This window comes from Paramisgurnus dabryanus, chromosome 7 (assembly GCF_030506205.2).
Source record: "Paramisgurnus dabryanus chromosome 7, PD_genome_1.1, whole genome shotgun sequence".
NCBI lineage: Eukaryota > Metazoa > Chordata > Actinopteri > Cypriniformes > Cobitidae > Paramisgurnus > Paramisgurnus dabryanus.
Window position 1 is genome coordinate 19,165,440 of NC_133343.1, and position 17,168 is coordinate 19,182,607.

At 38.3% G+C, this 17,168-nt stretch overlaps 1 protein-coding gene across 1 annotated transcript; it reads right to left on the minus strand.

The window, feature by feature from the left end:
* Positions 1-848: 848 nt before the first annotated feature.
* On the minus strand, positions 849-11,494 carry zbtb11 (zinc finger and BTB domain containing 11). Its single transcript, XM_065240596.2, has 10 exons — positions 10,607-11,494; positions 9,529-9,734; positions 7,870-8,101; positions 6,391-7,400; positions 5,905-6,201; positions 5,386-5,782; positions 5,024-5,141; positions 4,781-4,939; positions 2,920-3,095; positions 849-1,906 (listed from the first exon to the last, which is right to left on the minus strand). The coding sequence occupies exons 1-10, from the start codon at positions 10,914-10,916 to the stop codon at positions 1,389-1,391; spliced, it is 3,423 nt and encodes a 1,140-aa protein (XP_065096668.1). The 5' UTR covers positions 10,917-11,494; the 3' UTR covers positions 849-1,388.
* Between the last annotated feature and the right edge of the window lie 5,674 nt (positions 11,495-17,168).

The window sequence follows — 17,168 nt, forward strand, 5'->3', positions numbered from 1 at the left end:
CGTCACTGCCTGCGAGAAAACTGATAATTCTCCAAGTACCATGTAAACGCAGTTGTCTACATAGCCAGTTTATTGATTTGCATGTAAACGCATGAAAACAGTTTTCTATAATAAGCAGATTTTTGATAGCTATCCGCTTATTCTGTGCATGTAAACGCACTCTGTGCCGGTTTTGGATGTTTCCTTTAAAATGCAAATGAGCGGATGAAATGCAAACACTGATCGCAATGATGGTGGTTTGTTGCAATTGAAACTCAATTGTGCTATCAGTATTTTTTCTCTCTCTCTTTCTTTGCACTAAATGGCAGTGCCATGGTTGGATAGTGCAGAATAAGGGGCGGTATTATTGTAATTTGCCTTGCTCCCTACCTCACATAAACAGGCAAAATCTGAACGACCTAATTTTGCACATGCTTGCACAAAACGGCTTACCCAAACAAAGTTACTGGGTTGTTCTTTTTCATGTTGTCTAGGTTGATAGAAGCACTGGGGACCCAATTATAGCACTTTAACATGGAAAAGTCAGATTTTCAACCCCTTTAAGAAAGTAGAACGTTTTAGTAAAAAGGCACCTTATGAAACATAAAAGACAGAGCATATAAAAGCTGTAAGTCAGTTTTTCGATCATTTTATGTTACTACAGTAAAACGATGGTAATGTTTTTTGCTTGCACAAACCATGCTTAATAAAGTCTTGTAATGTCACTTTCACAGTGGGATGTTGGCAGTGGTAATGCTTCATTTATTTTCACATCTAAAACAAAAAACAGAAGAAAAAAGCATGTGGTGAATCCCTGCAGAGTTTTATTTGGGTGACAGTTCCGCTGCTATACATAATACTCTGAGAGGTACCATATTATACCATATAGTTTATTCACTAGGCCCGTGAGAGCCTATTAGCATTGCAAAGGATGAAAAAACAACCCTCATGACACTCAGCCCCAATTTGAACAGGTAACAAAAAGCCAGATGTTTACACTGTGTGTTGAATGCTTTTAACTATATTACATTGTAAATTATTCCTATGTTTACGTAAACTTGTACACACAAGATTATTATGATACAAATCAAGCATACACATTACGCACACAAGCGCACAATCTTACACTCCAGATAGGGTGTGAAGTCAATCTTTTGAGTGAACTTTAATTTATATTTTACAACAAAAATAAATGAGCACTTTTTTACATTATCTCACAGGTTGCCTTTAACAACAACAACAATAAGAAGAATAAGTCTGTCGTTATATTCAGTCATTTTTCTTTTATTGTCTGGTCAGGCTCAGGTGAGGCTTTCACCTGGGACACGATGCAGTTCTTGAGGTTCTCATAAGAGGCTGAAAAGCCAACTGACAAAACCTCTATCCATTCATATCCGAGGACAAATGTCTCATTCCACTTCTGCCACATGGGCCACCTCCACTTCCATGGTCTGGATGTCTTCAGGAGCGTCTTCTACTTTGATCGTAGCTTGCTGGGCTAAAACGTAATTCACCACTTGCATAATGCTCTGATCTGACAACGTGGATACACTGCCCTCGCTTACAGCCTGTACAGCCTCCACAGTTTCTTCTGTGATGAGCACAGTCTCAATCTCCTCTAAGTTGGGAGGCTGTGGTGGTTGGAGTTCAGGAGGCAGCTCAGAACCAAGGATGCTGACAGCGTGTTCCACCTGCGTGCCTTGGTTATGGAACTGCAGAGTGTCCTTCTCCAGCATGATCTTGCCCGGTAACTGGTCTCCATGAAATTTGGTTATGTGCTTTCGCAATGTCCTTGCATCTATGTGGGCCTCCTGGCACAATGGACACACGTAAGGGCGTTCGCCCGTGTGAGTGCGAACATGCCGTTTCAGTGAACGGGCATCTGCCCATGCCACGCCACAGGTCAGACACTCAAATGGTTTAACTCCTGAAGACAAGAACAAAGCAATACGACACTTAAAGGTAGGGTAACAGATTTGATCCTGAAACATTTTTAGTTATGCTGATTAAAAGTCTCCTCACATCCTGATAGCAATCACTGTGTTAAGTTGTTTAAATGTATTTGTAAAAATTTATGTCATCTGTGAAAGGCGTAGGACCAAAAAATGTTCAACAAATCATAGATTTCGGTCCGAACGGACGTTTCCTTTTATGTCCCTCAGACGTAAGCGTAATTTGAATTCCCACCGCGCAGCGAGTCCACGCAGACACCATACGTCATCGGCGCGTTCACGTGCGCTCTGTCTGTAAACAGCGAGAACACCAAACTTTTCTGCTGAATTGACAACCAACACAGGAGCAACAAAACTAAATGCATCTTTTATAACAACAACAGCAAAAACTGCCTGGATCAGCAAGAGCAAAAATCCAAGTTAACATCAGTAACTTTACTGCTTTTCAACGAGATGCAAACAGCTACATGAGGCAAAGGGTCTGAAAGGGTCGTTGCACTTTTTATTTTGGTAAGGTAGGTACGCGATATGTTTGTATTGAGATGGATTCAGATATTATACTTTGATGAAACGTTGTGTTGCTTATGAAATTTGTGTTCGTTTACGGATTAGCATAACGATATAGTTGCTACGTCTACAAAACCGAACGTGTGCTTAAACTAATTCTGATGTAAACCAATTGTTTATGTTGGTTATTTTGGAATGTTATTCACTTTGTACTGCAAAGTTTTCTCACTGGTGAATGAGACATGAGACGTGACCGTCTGATCTGTGCGTGTTCATGTGTTTGGAAAGAGGCGTGACTTTGGAGAGCGATTTGACTTGAGGGTGGGATCGGGATTTCATTGCTAGGCGGCTACCGTTAGCATTTTTCAAAATGTGTTACCCTACCTTTAAATATGGTATCACATAATGCAGCACAAAGGCACTTCATGAACACCGTTATTATTCTTTAAAACAAGCGTTTAAGTGGATGGTATCCACTCACCCTGGTGATTGTTCATATGGCGACGGTATTCTCTGAGTTGTGTGAACTTCCTCCCACAGTGTTCGCACTCTCTCTCCAAGTTCTGCTTAACTCTGCCCTTCTTTCCATGAGTTGCCTTCTTCACGTGCCGTCTAAACAAGGACTTCTCAAAGAACTCCTTCCCACACACATTACACCTGCCAAAAAGACAAAATATGTGCCATGGAGATCACTTTCCTTTTCTAACAAGTAATTAATTCATTTCAATATGAACATGTTATGTTATTTAACTGGTTGTTTCCTAAAACTAGGCACGTTTACACTCTGTACTACAAAGGGTTATTATTTTGAATGTTGTGTCCTAGGGCTGCAAAACAATTGATTGCGACTAATCGTTTGCAGAATTAAAATTTGTGTTTACATCAGGGATGGAAATTAGCACCCGTAAAAATAGCATACTGTTTCACACAGACACTTTTAGAGGAGGCACACCTTCAAAAAAATGTGCCGTTACATCGTAGGCGTTAAGAGGTCTGCAGAGAAAACATCTCAGGAGGAGCCAGTGGACAAAGAGGCGAAGGTCAAAAACGTTTTAAAGAACGATAGTGAAAAGCAGACAATGGGAAGTCCCGCGACTGGTTCGTTTACGATGGTCCCGTACACACTGCATATTAATTTGGTTGTCACTTTACCTTTTATTGCTTAATCCTGTTCTGTACACACACACAATTTGGTAATTTTACAAACTGACAACCACATTCTAAACTGGAAGTTTACTGGAAGTTACGTTTGTTCCACAAAAGCCATTTGTTTATGCTAAAACTGTTTATACAAGCGGCACAGTATCTGTGTCATTTTACTAGAATAGAATTTTACTTTTTTTTTGTCATGCATAACGGTTTCTGTCCCATCTGTGATGCTGAAAATAAAAACATTGGAGCTCTTCCATTTGCAGTTTTAAAACTGCAAAGCAAAAGACAGACAATGGTATTGGTGCTGCTGGGTGGAGTTATGCAGGAAAGGTTTATGGAAAAATAGCAACAATAATCCTGCCTTTTTGATGTGTTTCCAAGAGACTACCACAATAGAGTGAAAAAGAAATGTTGGTGAACAATAGTGGAGACCCTTTGGACACCTGGTGAGTACTGAAATTACCATTAGGCTAACATGTTGTATATTAATACAAAACACCACCTTTTTTCAATATTTTACTACGTTCTTACCTCAACTTAGATGAACTAATACATACCTATCTTTTTTCAATGCATGAACTTCATCTTTGCACAGCGCATTGTGAATGTGTTAGCATCTAGCCTAGCCCCATTCATTCCTTAGGATCCAAACAGGGATGAATTTAGAAGCCACCAAACACTTTCATGTTTTCCCTATTTAAAGACTGTTACGGGAGTAGTTAGATGTGTAAGTATGGTGGCACAAAATAAAACATGGCAATTTTTAAGTGGATAAAAATGAGAACTACATTGTATGGCGGAAGAGTAACATCATCACTCCTTTGAACTCCCCCCTCCGCCAGAGGTCGAAGTGCTGCAAACTAAGTGCTCTTCCGCCATACAAAATAGTTTTCAAACTTTTATTTATTGCCACCATTCTTACTTGTGTATCTCCTTAAATACGGAAAACATGGAAGTGTTTGGTGGCTTCTAAATTCATCCCTGTTTGGATCCTAAGGAATGAATGGGGCTAGGCTAAATGCTAACACATTCACGACGCGCTGTACAAAGATTAAGTGCACGCATTGAATAAAGATAGGTATGTATTGATTGATCTAAGTTGAGGCAAGAACATAGTAAAATATTAAAAAACTGTGGTGTTTTCCTTTAAGATGCTCTGTAGTTTCAAGAGCTGCACAGCTCTTCCTTACCTGAAGGGCTCTGCAACAGTGTGCGATTTGACATGGGAGTACCAGTCTTTCTTCCAGCTGTAGCATTTTCCACAGACCTGGCACTGGAACGGCTTTAGGCCTAAGTGCTTATTCATGTGTTGCTGCAGGTCTTTTGATTCAAAGAAGCTCTTGTCACAGCTGTGATAAAGAAATGAAAGGTGTCAGGTATGGATTAACAGAAAACACTAAAATGTGTGTGTTATTGGGCTGCAAGGTACTCACTCAGTACAGTGAAACGTTCGGACATCAGGTTTGGGTTGATGTTTTTTAAGGTGTTTGCACAGTCCGGACGCACGGTGAAACGTTGCTCCACAGGTTGTGCACAGGTACTTTGATTCACCTGTCAAACAAATTGCTGTTACTAGGCCATATGTGCTCTCGCTACAATTATTTACACAAATATGCAGAAAAAAGGAAACTGGAGCTTCCTACAAATGAAAATGGGCATTAACACATAGGGCACTAAGCACGAAATGTGAATATTTATGCATTAAGATATCAGTTCACATTACATAAATACCATAAAGACTTAAATAAAGACTTTCAAACATTACTTTGACAAACACTGCTGTTTGTGTGCACACCTGTGTGAATGCTCGTATGCTCCTCCAGGCTTCTCTTGGTGGCAAAAGACTTTTCGCAGACGTTGCACTGAAATCTCTTGAGTGTTTCATGTAGCGCCCGGTGCATCTTCAGGCTGTGCTTGGTGGCAAAGGTCTTCCCGCAGACCTTGCAGCTGTGCGGCCTCACACCTGTGTGGCTGAGCATGTGAATACGAAGGGAGTACAGCTTGGGCATCGTCTTGCCGCAGATGTCACACACAAACTCCCTTTTTATGCGGCATGTTGCTGTATCTTCTGACCCCTGAGAATCTTCTTCGGCTGCGGGCCGTGTCACGCTGGCTCTCCGAGTCTTCTGATGCTTGTGACGGGCCAAATGTGCCCGGAGCGAAGCTGCATATTGGAACTCCTTATTGCAGATCTGGGAGATTAAAGAAATTGTCAGTTTCTCTATTAAATAACAATTTCCAATTTAACAGAAAACCCAAAGGTCGAGCCAGAATGTGTATTATGCTTTCTGTTGTTGTGAATGAAAGTACATACGCTGCATTTGAAGCTGCGAGATTTCTCGTGTTTCAGAGCATGCATGATGAGGGCATATCGCCTCTGGAACACCATGCCACACTCATTACATGGATGTTCTTCTTCGACAGCTCCTCCTGGGTCTCCCTGCAGAGTCCCCTCCTCTTCATTCTTTAATTGGACTGTAACAGTCTCCGGCTCCTCTGCTGAAGTTGCCAAGGTATCAGAAACAGACTCTAGGTTGGCCTCCAAAAGCTCATCTGGAATCGTCCTTACGGTCTTAACCACAAAACATCTCCTGGCAAGTTTTACAGGTGTCTGTGGGCACAGTGAGATTTTATGATACAACCTGGCTTCGGTGTTCAGTGCTTTCATTTTTCAATTTACTTACAGAAAGAGCCCAGTACATTAAGGAATAGTTCACCCAAAAAATAAACTTATGTAAAATGAACATTCACAGACCCATTCCCAAATCACACTTTATGTTGGATGTATGGTACTACATACCTTCGTAGGAGGTGAAGGGCTCTGCTCTTCTTCCTCCTCATTCTCAAGTCCCATATGAAGACGAACATAGCTTCCTTCTTTCATTGATCGTTTTCGAAGGTACCTCTTGTTAGGATCTATGCTTTCCGCCTCACTTTTCTCTTCATCAGCTCCAGATCCATCCTCAATACCCTCCATCTCCACAGGTTCCTCCAATGGAGGAGGTTCCTGTTGCTTCACTTTAGGTGGTCTTCCTGGCCTTCTTTTGATTGGTGCTGGAGCTTGCTGTGGTGGTGCTGCTGGCTCGGGCTGTTGTGTTGGCTCATCCTGCACAGCAGGTGGCGCTGCAGCTAAATGCACAACCTCAGTGGAGTCAGCTTTGCTAGGATCCACACTAACGAGAAAGGTACCTGGTTGCATGTTCTCTGCTACAGAAGTGTCACAAACCTGTGGTTCCTCAACAGACCAACAGGCCTGCACTACAGCCAGGGACTCACCTGAGCCCGCCTGCCCAGAGTGAGTGACCAAAGTCATGGTCTCACCCTCGTCTACCACGCCACTGTGAGCCACCATAGCGAGAGACTCGGCTGAGCCAGCCTGTCCACTATGAGTAACGACAGTCATTGTCTGTCCATCTACAGTTGCACCGGCAAGCAGTGCAAGAGATTCAGCAGTACCAATGTCACTTGTTATTACAGCCAAAGACTGTCCCGCCTCAGGAGGACCAGTGTGCGTAACAACAGCTTGGCCATCACTTTGCATCGTTAACACATATGTTTCAGAATCGGTGGACGTGATTGGCTGAGGGATAACAGGGGGGCTGGCAACAACAGCGTGGATGTCTCCTCTCTGATAGACCGTCAGCTTCTGCTCCTCCACTTTCTTGTGTACAGACTCGCAGATCTGAAGCACTTCGGCCATCAGTAAATGTCGTGCCAGTGTGGCCACCTCCGCCATCACGCAAAAGTTAAAGGTGAGATTGGAGGTGTAGGCAAACTCCAGCAACGGCAGAAAACTGACTTTGCTGAAGCCTGGTAGGTTAAAAAACACAAACCAAACAATTCAAGATGGTGGAAGTTGAGAGAAATGTTCATTATAAACATATTTAGCTAGTACTGAAAACTTACATCTAATTTCATTTGAGAAGTTCAGACGCAAAAGCCGCTAATCGCCACCTCCGTCAAAAATGAAATAATGATATTAACCAAATGCTTTTGGCTTTTTAAACGTTCATCAAATATTTTAGCTTCAAATCCACTTAATAAGATCAGGCTATTTAGAAATACCAATTTGATGGCAGAATCCATTAGGAGTCTGATAAAAATGCTACTTTACAAGCCTATGGAGACGGTAGACATTGAGGCAGATTACAAGGGGGTTGGCACAAAGCAATAGCATTCAAAAAAGAAAAAATCCTGTCCTACACAAAACATCAACAATGCCTGTTATGATTTTACGTTTCGACCTCATTTCTATTAAGAGCAACTGAATTCATCTTACCAGAGAGGTCAACGACAGCTTCATGAGTGGACACAGCACCCTTCTCCACAAAGAGCTGGTAAAAGTATTCACTGCAGGACGCAAGAACAGCTTTATGTGCACGATGCTCTTCACCCTCAATGAGCAGGGTGATATCACAGAACTCATTATTGAGTCGCTGCTGGTTCAGCTTATCCAGCATGGTCTGACCATGCTTTGGCAAGAACTGCTTAACAATACCTTTACTGTCCACCTAGAAACCAACATGAAAGAGAAAAAGAGTTAAATAATATCATGTTAACATTCTAAACTAGGAACTTATTTGTTGTCTGATACAGACAAACAACTATTCGCTGATAAGAATATTTGGCAATTTTTCAAACTTTTGTAAAACTAAATAAATAACAATACACGCATTAATGTATATGAGGAACTCATTTTTCACATCATCAAATGTTCATTGAACATAGATGGGATTAATTTAGTATACACAGTGCCAACAAAGAAAGCTGGACAATGCAACAGACATAATATGTTTTTATTAGTTATATACACTACACTACTGGTTAAATAATTTAATCTAAAGGTGTATGATTAAATTCTTGAAATTACTTTCATAGATAAAAAAATATACCTGTGCCAAACAGATAAATTTCTTTTTTTAAATTACTATACTCAACATTGGAGGTGATGTATTATGCTATATAAATATGTGTGTGTGTGTGTGTGAGTGTGTGTGACAGTAGTTTAGTATTTAAATGGAAAAGATTGGATGATCGTAGTAATTAAACAATGGATATTGAATGATGGCGCCATAATAATTAGTAATTTGTAAGTGAATGGGATTGAATTGTTCAGCACACCTAGGAAAGCTGTGAGCCAAAACGCTTGTGACTGTTACTAACAATGATGAATTTAAAATAAAACAGAAAAAGAAGAATGCGGATCATAAACTGTTATTATAAAACTTAAATAATTATTTTTTAAATAAATGACTTAAACTGAATATTGAAGGAAAAGCAGCCAATAAGAGCCCCAAAAAACTCCTTTAAAGGTGAAATTTAAAAAAAACTAGTTTTAAAAAACTAACTCATCCTTAATTTATATTTTTCAAAATTAGAATAATAATAAAATCATACAAACTATGGCATAACACAAATGAAACTGTGGGAATTATGTTGTGAATAAATCAGCCAAAATAAATCAAGACTTTGTTATATTTTATCATCTAAAGTGCAGTCACCCTTTGCCTAGATATTGCAAAACTGTACTTGTGTCATTTTATCAAGAAGCTTTGGAGTTCACATTTAATCTGGGCTCTTATTGGCTGCCTTTTCTTAAATATTCATTATTTAAAAAATAATTTTTAGTTTTCCAAAAAGGTTTGGCACAGATATATATTTTTTCAACGAGAGTAATTTCAAATATTTAACCATACACCTCAAGATTAAATGTTTTTTTAAATCATTGGTAAAATTTGTCATGTATTTTAAAACATTTGGTAGTGTAGATATCGGCAGATGTTGGTTTTATATCTGCTTATTCGTTCTATAGCCAAAATGCCAATGGTTTCAAATGGAAGCATCGTGACTATTCTGTATAACATAACATATACATTTGACTTTTTTTTAAGGGAAACATTTTGATTTAATGGCCCAAACGACAGCATAATGCACTTACAAACACTAGTTCATGTTTATCGATAGCCACAGATTGTTCCAATTCATCATGTGCGCCATCATCCTCTTCCTCACGAACACGTACAGAAGTTTTTTGTCGGACAGGTGCTTGTTTTGCGGCATCCTCAGGATTCCCTCGTCCCCTCTCTTGCTTGCTTTGGCAATGACTGCACTCCCTTATCCAATCCTTTACCTGCTTCAAAATACCTGTAATAACAAGAACATGTTTAGACCATTATACAATATTTAATAGCAAAATTAATACATTTCTTTAACAGTTGTGGCCAAACATGATTTCTAGAGGGCATATTTGGACAATATTTGATTTTAATGCAACCTCAGGTTACATTACACCACCAAAATATGAATAGTATGGTACAACATAGAAAAGTTAAGGTATTAATTTAAAAATATTTGACAAAAAGGCAAACTAGTGAATATGAGGAATTATTGGTTTTATTCTAACTTTACTATACAGAAATTAAAAAGGAAATGCACACGTGTTGCAATTTTTTGTCAAACCTCCAGTCTTTTCAAAGATGAACTTCAATTTACCTTCTAACCACAACTAAAATTTTTTTACACACGTTTAATACATATGTAAAAATATATTTGAATATAGGACAAAGACGTCAATTTTTGGTCAATAAATTATATGAACACATTATTCTCTGTCTTGTTCTTGCCATTTGATATTTAAATAGGATGAATTCAGGCAAATCAGGAGAGTTTGACATTGGGATTTCTGTCAAAACCGTCCAAATCTACCAGCATTCATCAGATGTCTAAAATGTCTCTTTGAAGCAACATGTCCTGGCCATAACAACATATTGTAAGGTACTTAACCCGCCATTAAGATTTTAGATAAGCATAATTCCATGTTATTTATAGTTGAAGTCAATCTGTTAGAAAGCTTGGTGCTGAGACAAATTCAGCCAAGCTTCTACGTCAGCTCAGATGTTATGACAGAGGAGGCAAAAAAATTAACGGAGAGTTGACACCTGTCACTAACGTTACTTTTGTGACAAGTGCATCATAGGCTTTACACACAATAATAAAACCTCATTATATAAGTGTACCTCTCCACCAGTATTTTTGGGAAATGATCTCCCAAGTCTGCTGCTGGTTGAGGTGTTCCCCTCCGGACGTGATGTGCGCCTCCGTGATCAGTTCCTTCCGCCGATCGGCCTGCAGCACCACTTCCAACTCCGTGAATTCATCCAGGCCTTTCTGTCGCCTCTGATAATACAAAATCTCATTGCGCACTATGTAACAGGCGGCCGCTTTGCGGATCTTTCTCTTTGTGTTGCCATGCGTGCCCGGCGCATACGGCTCACGTTCATCGGTCAAATAGCGCTGGATAGCCAAGTAACTCTCCTCGTTCGACATATCCCAGATTAATACCGCTCACTCAGCAAAAACAAAACACATCGGGCGGTTAGAGGTATTCTTGTGTGTAGAATTCGTTCAGCTATTTTTTCAGCTTTTTTCTACTTCCATAGATGCTACAGAAAAGTATCGCGTGTGATGTTTCTGAAATATTTTCCAAGGGGGAACGTCAGTTCTTGACCGTGTGGGTAGACTTGCATGAACAGACAAAATGGCTGCTGCACAACCGGATGTTGCGTTTGAAATGGCGGAAACAGGCGTTTGGTGGAGGACAGTCAGGTTAACAGCAGAGGGCACTCTTTACCCACTTGAAAGTTTTACTAAACACTCCACAGTAGGGGCTGAATTCCTCAAGTAGCTATTTGTCCCATAGTATCACAGATCCACAAAAATCTTTATTAACTTTTTCTATATCTTTTTTTGTCGAATTATGAAATATGCGTTAAGAGTTTATTTATATGAAATTGTCGACTTAATTAATAAATCACTATAAAAATAATATGGACATTTATTCTTTAAATATATTATGTGAGGTTATATGACATCATAAGGAGAGCCAAATTTCAACGACCTATTTTTTCATGTGCTTGTAGAGAAAGGTTTACCAAAACTAAGTTATTGGGTTGATCTTTTTCAAATTTTCTAGGTTGTTAGCAGCACTAGGGACCCAATCATAGCACTGAAACATGGAAAAAGTCAGATTTTCATGCCATGGCCCCTTTAAATGACCCTGCAGTACATAGTTTCTGGACCAAGCAAGTAATGCATTAATAATTTTTTTTAAATGCTAAGTTTTTAAAAAACTTTTCCACTTCATGGAAAGCTAATGAAATTAATCCTTTGGCCAGTGTAATCATTGGTCATCTCGTAGATGACTGCATTAAATTAAGAATGAGCCTATGATACATTGTGTGAGGTGTCTTTATCCCCTTTCTGTCTAGGTGTACTGGAACACCGGCTGACAGAGATAACTAAATAACGAAAGGTTTCCAGGCAACCAAAATGACTCATCACCTACTCCTCTGTGAAGGTTTATTACTAGCATCAGTTCATCCAAAAGGCTATTCCTAAGTCCTTATCATGGAAACATTCCTTCCATTGAGAAGAGTAATTCAGTTCCCTACACACTTTTGACCTGCTAAACTGATAAACTGACACACACAAGTGCTTACACAGGCACTGTTGGAAGAAGGGTCTTAAAAATGTACAATAAATACTGTCAGTGGCTTACAGTTAGTACAGTACTGTTTAAACGCTTTCTAACACTTTACTGAAATGTTTCTCTTGATATTAAAATATTTGTGATTTTATGATTAAAATGACTTTTGTAGAGAAAAATATATTTGTGCCAATACAATAATTTTTTTTATTGGGAAACTAAAACTTTTTTTAAAATATCACTTTATATTATATTCCTTTAATAGCATATTCTTTTTTAAGCTTTCCATGATGAGACTTCAAGAAGCTGCTTGATAAAGTGCCAAGAGTACAATTGTGTAGCATCTTTTTGCTTTAAAGATGCTAGAATTTAATACATTTTTTATTCATTATTCCATACAATTGTGTAGTTGTGTAAAAAAAGTTGTGTAAAAGTGTGCAGTTACAATTGTGTTATCCTATAGTTTTGATGAAATACATATTCTAAAATAAAATAAAATAAACAAAGAATAAGTAGTCTGTTTCAAACTTTTAAAAGGTACTATATACCTTTATAATAAAGTTATTTGATTGCATAAGATATTTATCTTAAAAGTTGCATAGATATTCTCCCAGTATGGCTTCTGATGAAAATCACCTCTAAAATCTTTGACCTCATATGTCTGTGTGATGTCTGCAGAGAGGGGGCGCTGTACTCCTCGTTGTGTCCTTGTCACAAGAGCACATGGCAACAAGTAGGCCCCCGATGAGTCTGTAACTTTGTTGTGACGGAAGTTGTACTGGTGTCTTGTGAAAAGAATGAATAACTATTATACAGTAAAGCTATGGGCGGTAAATGTGTAATTTAAAGTGTTTTATCTTTCTTACAAACATTTGTTTCAATTGCACATTGCTGCATGTTATCTTCATAAAATAAGACTTGGAGCAAACCCTAATTTCTCCAGCATCCAGTGCACGCTTATTAAACATGAATGTTCTAAAATCTTTATTACAGTTAGAGAAATAAACTGACTTGACGGATCTTGAAAGCTAGGTCTTTGCTCGAGAATGAACCTGAGGTTGATTCTGTACCCTGCTGAAAAAAACACCATTCCAGCATATGTTGTGTTTTGGTGCTGGTTTGCTAGTACACAACAGCTAAACCAGCACCAAACCAGCATCAGCACCAGCTAAACACCAGCATCCCATGCTGGTCATAGCAGCAAGACCAGCATATGTTGTGTTTTGGTGCTGGTATGCTGGTGACCACCAGCTAAACCAGCATAGACAAGCATAATTCCCATGTTGGTTTAATGCTGTTTTTTCAGCAGGGTAGTAGGCCTATGTTTATACTATGTGAACATAATAAACATTATTTGCTTCAAATTGTGGAGAAACTCCTGACATGTACTGCTATGGATAAGCACAGTATTTAAGCATCTCCTTGTTTTCTTAACAGTATGTCTTTGTCTCTCTGGACCCATTAACAATAATTGGCAGTAATTGAGCTGGGAACGTATTTGCGTTACTTTCTCAGACCTAAAATAAAGTTGTGGTTGTAATTCTGGACTCTACCCTATAATTTGTAAGAAAACAGTGGAATCTGTTGACCAGATCTAATGTGATGTCCCTCAGTAGTATAAATAAATAAACAAACAGATCTGCTCTTTTTTCACATATAATTATTTTTCATTTATTAAGATTTGTTTATTAATATTATTATTATTATTATATGTATGTTAATCTTCTGATTAGGATTGACCTTAAAATATCCATATCAAAACATCATGTCAATTCCTGGGTGTGCTGTAATGCTGATCCGTTTATGTAGGGGGCGCACACATCTTTCATGGTTAGTTAGAATACGTCACATGCCACTGACGCTCTGTGGGAAATGTCATAATGTAATGTTAAATTAGCAGATGCCACAGTACTGTTTACTTGTCTGCACTGAAGTTAAGTTGGGCAGCTTGCAATAAATACAGGGTATGTGACTAACACTATCTTTCACTAGAATGACCTGGTTTACCAGGATTAGACTCTCTCAACTTTACTTTGCAGCACGGCCTCAGCAAGCCAGTAAAGATGGCATGATGCCAAAGAAGAGCTGCAATAAACACAAATTAAAGGCTGAACATTGGCACATTGATGCATGAGTGGATTTAAAAAGGGGGAGGTGCAAATTAAAGGAAAGCAGGTTTCTAGATAGTTATCTATCTAAGGCATGTCATAGTTTCACATTAAATAATAAATAAAGCCTTAATGAAGGGCAAAGGTCTACAAAGGTAAAAAAGGGAACGCATAATCTGTGCCAACCCATAGGAAAGTTTTATTGTTCTTTTATAACTCAAAACTCTGAATTAAGTTATGGGGTGAGTAATTTGGTAATGTAAAATGTTTGACGTTAGTGGTGCGCTTATCTGATTTTAAACTGCAGACTTTATCACCTTTGGCAAACTCAGCACATGAGTATCAGTGTTGAAAACTCACCTGAATCTTTTCTAGAGGAAAGAAAAAAATAAAAGAAATTGACTTTAGCAAAAGTCTTATGCTCTTGCTTTCAGCACAATGCATAAAGTGATACAAAATGTGCACAGGCACACTATATGCACAGAAGAACAAGCAGCTTCAACATGCCATCTTGCATTACCTCGAGGCACAGTGGATGATGATTTGTTTAGTTTTTTCTTTTCCTGTGAGGAAGTTAAAGATATGAGTGTTCTGATTAGCGACAACAGAGGAATACATTTTAACGGCTTCACAGGAAGTATAGACATAATTTTTAAAGTTTTGAATTAAGACATACAACGGCAGTGAAAATCTGAACCCAATTTATAAAAGTTGGATAAGTCCTTGACATAATTAATGTTCACAGTGTAAAAGGTAGTTTACACCTTAAAGTGATTGACAATATAACTTAATTTGTGTCTTTTTGAGTGACCTGTAATTACAAAGTTACATAGGAGTTAAAAGGTCAGATGAAGAGCTTTTGGGCATTTAAAAGCATTGAGAATGGAATGTCCTTTTCATAGACAAGTACCCTGTTGAAACTGTGTCCAGGAGGGGACTATGTATGTTACAAGGTGACTTTCTGTACTGCTGGAAAAATCCCAGAGGCACCAGAGGTTTATGAGCCTGCAAGTAACCTTGAAACACAGGCAAGACCTTCTAAAACCATGCCCATGATATTTAACCTGAATGGTTAAAATTGAACATTAGCACAATATGTTCAAAGTAAAATGTATTTAAAGTAGATTTTTTTTTCAAATGCAAACAGTCCATGTGCGACCTCAAAGGTTCTGCAGAAGAACTTCAAGTGAACCACTCATGTTTATAGATAGTTGACATTTATGGGTAGTTAATAGCCCTGACACACTGTAAATTGTAAACTAATTAGTTATTTATAAACTATCTGATAAACTGATACACTATAATTGCACATGCACACATGCAATTTGTATGATTTTGTTATTTGACTAGAAATAAAAGTTATGTGTCAATTAATTATGGATGTAAAATAACCATAAACTGCATGGAAAATGTGGACACTGTCAGAACAAAAGGTCAAAAATGGATTGGGTACCCAAATTGGTATACAAATGTATACATACAAAGTATGATACATATTAGGAACTTTTTTAAAGCTAGGGACCATTTTTCTGACAGTATAGGCTGTTTGGTCAGTGATAATAATGTTACTTAGGTAAACAGTTATAATGGGTAAAAGAACACGGATGAGCTAAGCCATGCTGGGAAAATTAAGATGCTGTCTTTCCATGCGGCCACAGCCAAAGCATAAGATTAGTAACACCCTGAAATCCCCCCAACTCCATTACACCATCCAGTCGTAGACGAAGTTTTAATACAGTGTGACAGGATCAAATTACTGCTTTCACTGTTAAGTTTTACCCAACACAAATACTGCAGACAAAACACCAGGAAGTCTCACTGTCAATATCAAAGTTTGTTGGAATATAAATTACCTGGATGGCTCTTTGGATGCTATTTAAAACTTCAAAACATGCAATCATATGAAAAATGATACTGAACCAACAGAACAAACCATGAAAGTTTTGTTTTGATGGATTCTCTTTAGTGATGACACATTATCTAAACCTGGGTTATAAGAATTAGTGAGGGGTTCATCACAGCATCCCATTAGGATGTGCCATCGCAGGCTTTATTCATGCACTTCAATCGAGCAACCATGCAGTCATCATTATACTACACAGCCTCTAATAATAAGCCCTTTGTCAGTTGACTCTCAAATCACACTGAGTGTGAACAAGCGCTAGTGGTTCATCCTATAACTAGGGGCCCCTTGGTTTCCCAGAATGCACCAGCAGGCTGTTTCCCAAATGGCCACAATAGATGTGACCTAATGCCGACTTTTCTAAGATAGATGTGATGATGAATTAAACATTCAAAAAGCACTCATTTGGAAACAGCCTATTGAAATGCAAAGCTCTATCAGGCTAAAATCAACACACGGTACTTGTTCTCAGTAAAGCATTGTAAATGCACTGCAGTAAAATTTAAATACGCTGTTCTTGGAAAATAACTTTGTATTCAAGGAGAAAGCAATTTCTTAAGGATTATAAGGTTTTCTAATGTATCCAGGCATAGTTATGATGAAAAGAATCCTGGACAGATTTCTTAGAAGTGCTTTGTTAGCCTGTAGCCCCGCCTACTTTTGTGACTCTTTGGTTACCTAAATATGTGCTTTATATGATATATATACATTTTTTATTCAAATATTTAATATTTCACTTTTAATGAAACTCAATCCACTTGACGATTAATATAAAAGGTTATAGATCAGGTAGAATGTTGGCACATGAAAAATAAATGAATTAACTTCTAAACAACAAAGAGGAAGTACAGGATGAGGAAAAAATAAAAAAATGTGCCACAAATAGCTTAACTTGTGTCAGTAATAGTTTGACCTTGAAATGTAGAGGTCACATGGTCTGAAGTGGCCCTGTATTCCTGTGTACTCACTATGTATCCTTGTGTTGTTGCATGTAGGAGAGTTAGGCAATGAAAACCTGATGACAGCTTGGAAATGAAACATGATCAGACAGAATTCTGGCTTTCACCTTTCCTGCTGACTTG

What these genes read in the sequence shown, in the direction of transcription:
- zbtb11 (XM_065240596.2), bottom strand. Translation starts at nt 10,916, where the DNA reads ATGTCGAACGAGGAGAGTTACTTGGCTATCCAGCGCTATTTGACCGAT. An exon ending in AGCTGTCGTTGACCTCTCTG is followed by an intron (nt 7,401 to 7,869) that starts GTAAGATGAATT and finishes TTAACCTACCAG; the next exon opens with GCTTCAGCAAAGTCAGTTTT. An exon ending in CTCGCAGCTTCAAATGCAGC is followed by an intron (nt 5,783 to 5,904) that starts GTATGTACTTTC and finishes TTAATCTCCCAG; the next exon opens with ATCTGCAATAAGGAGTTCCA.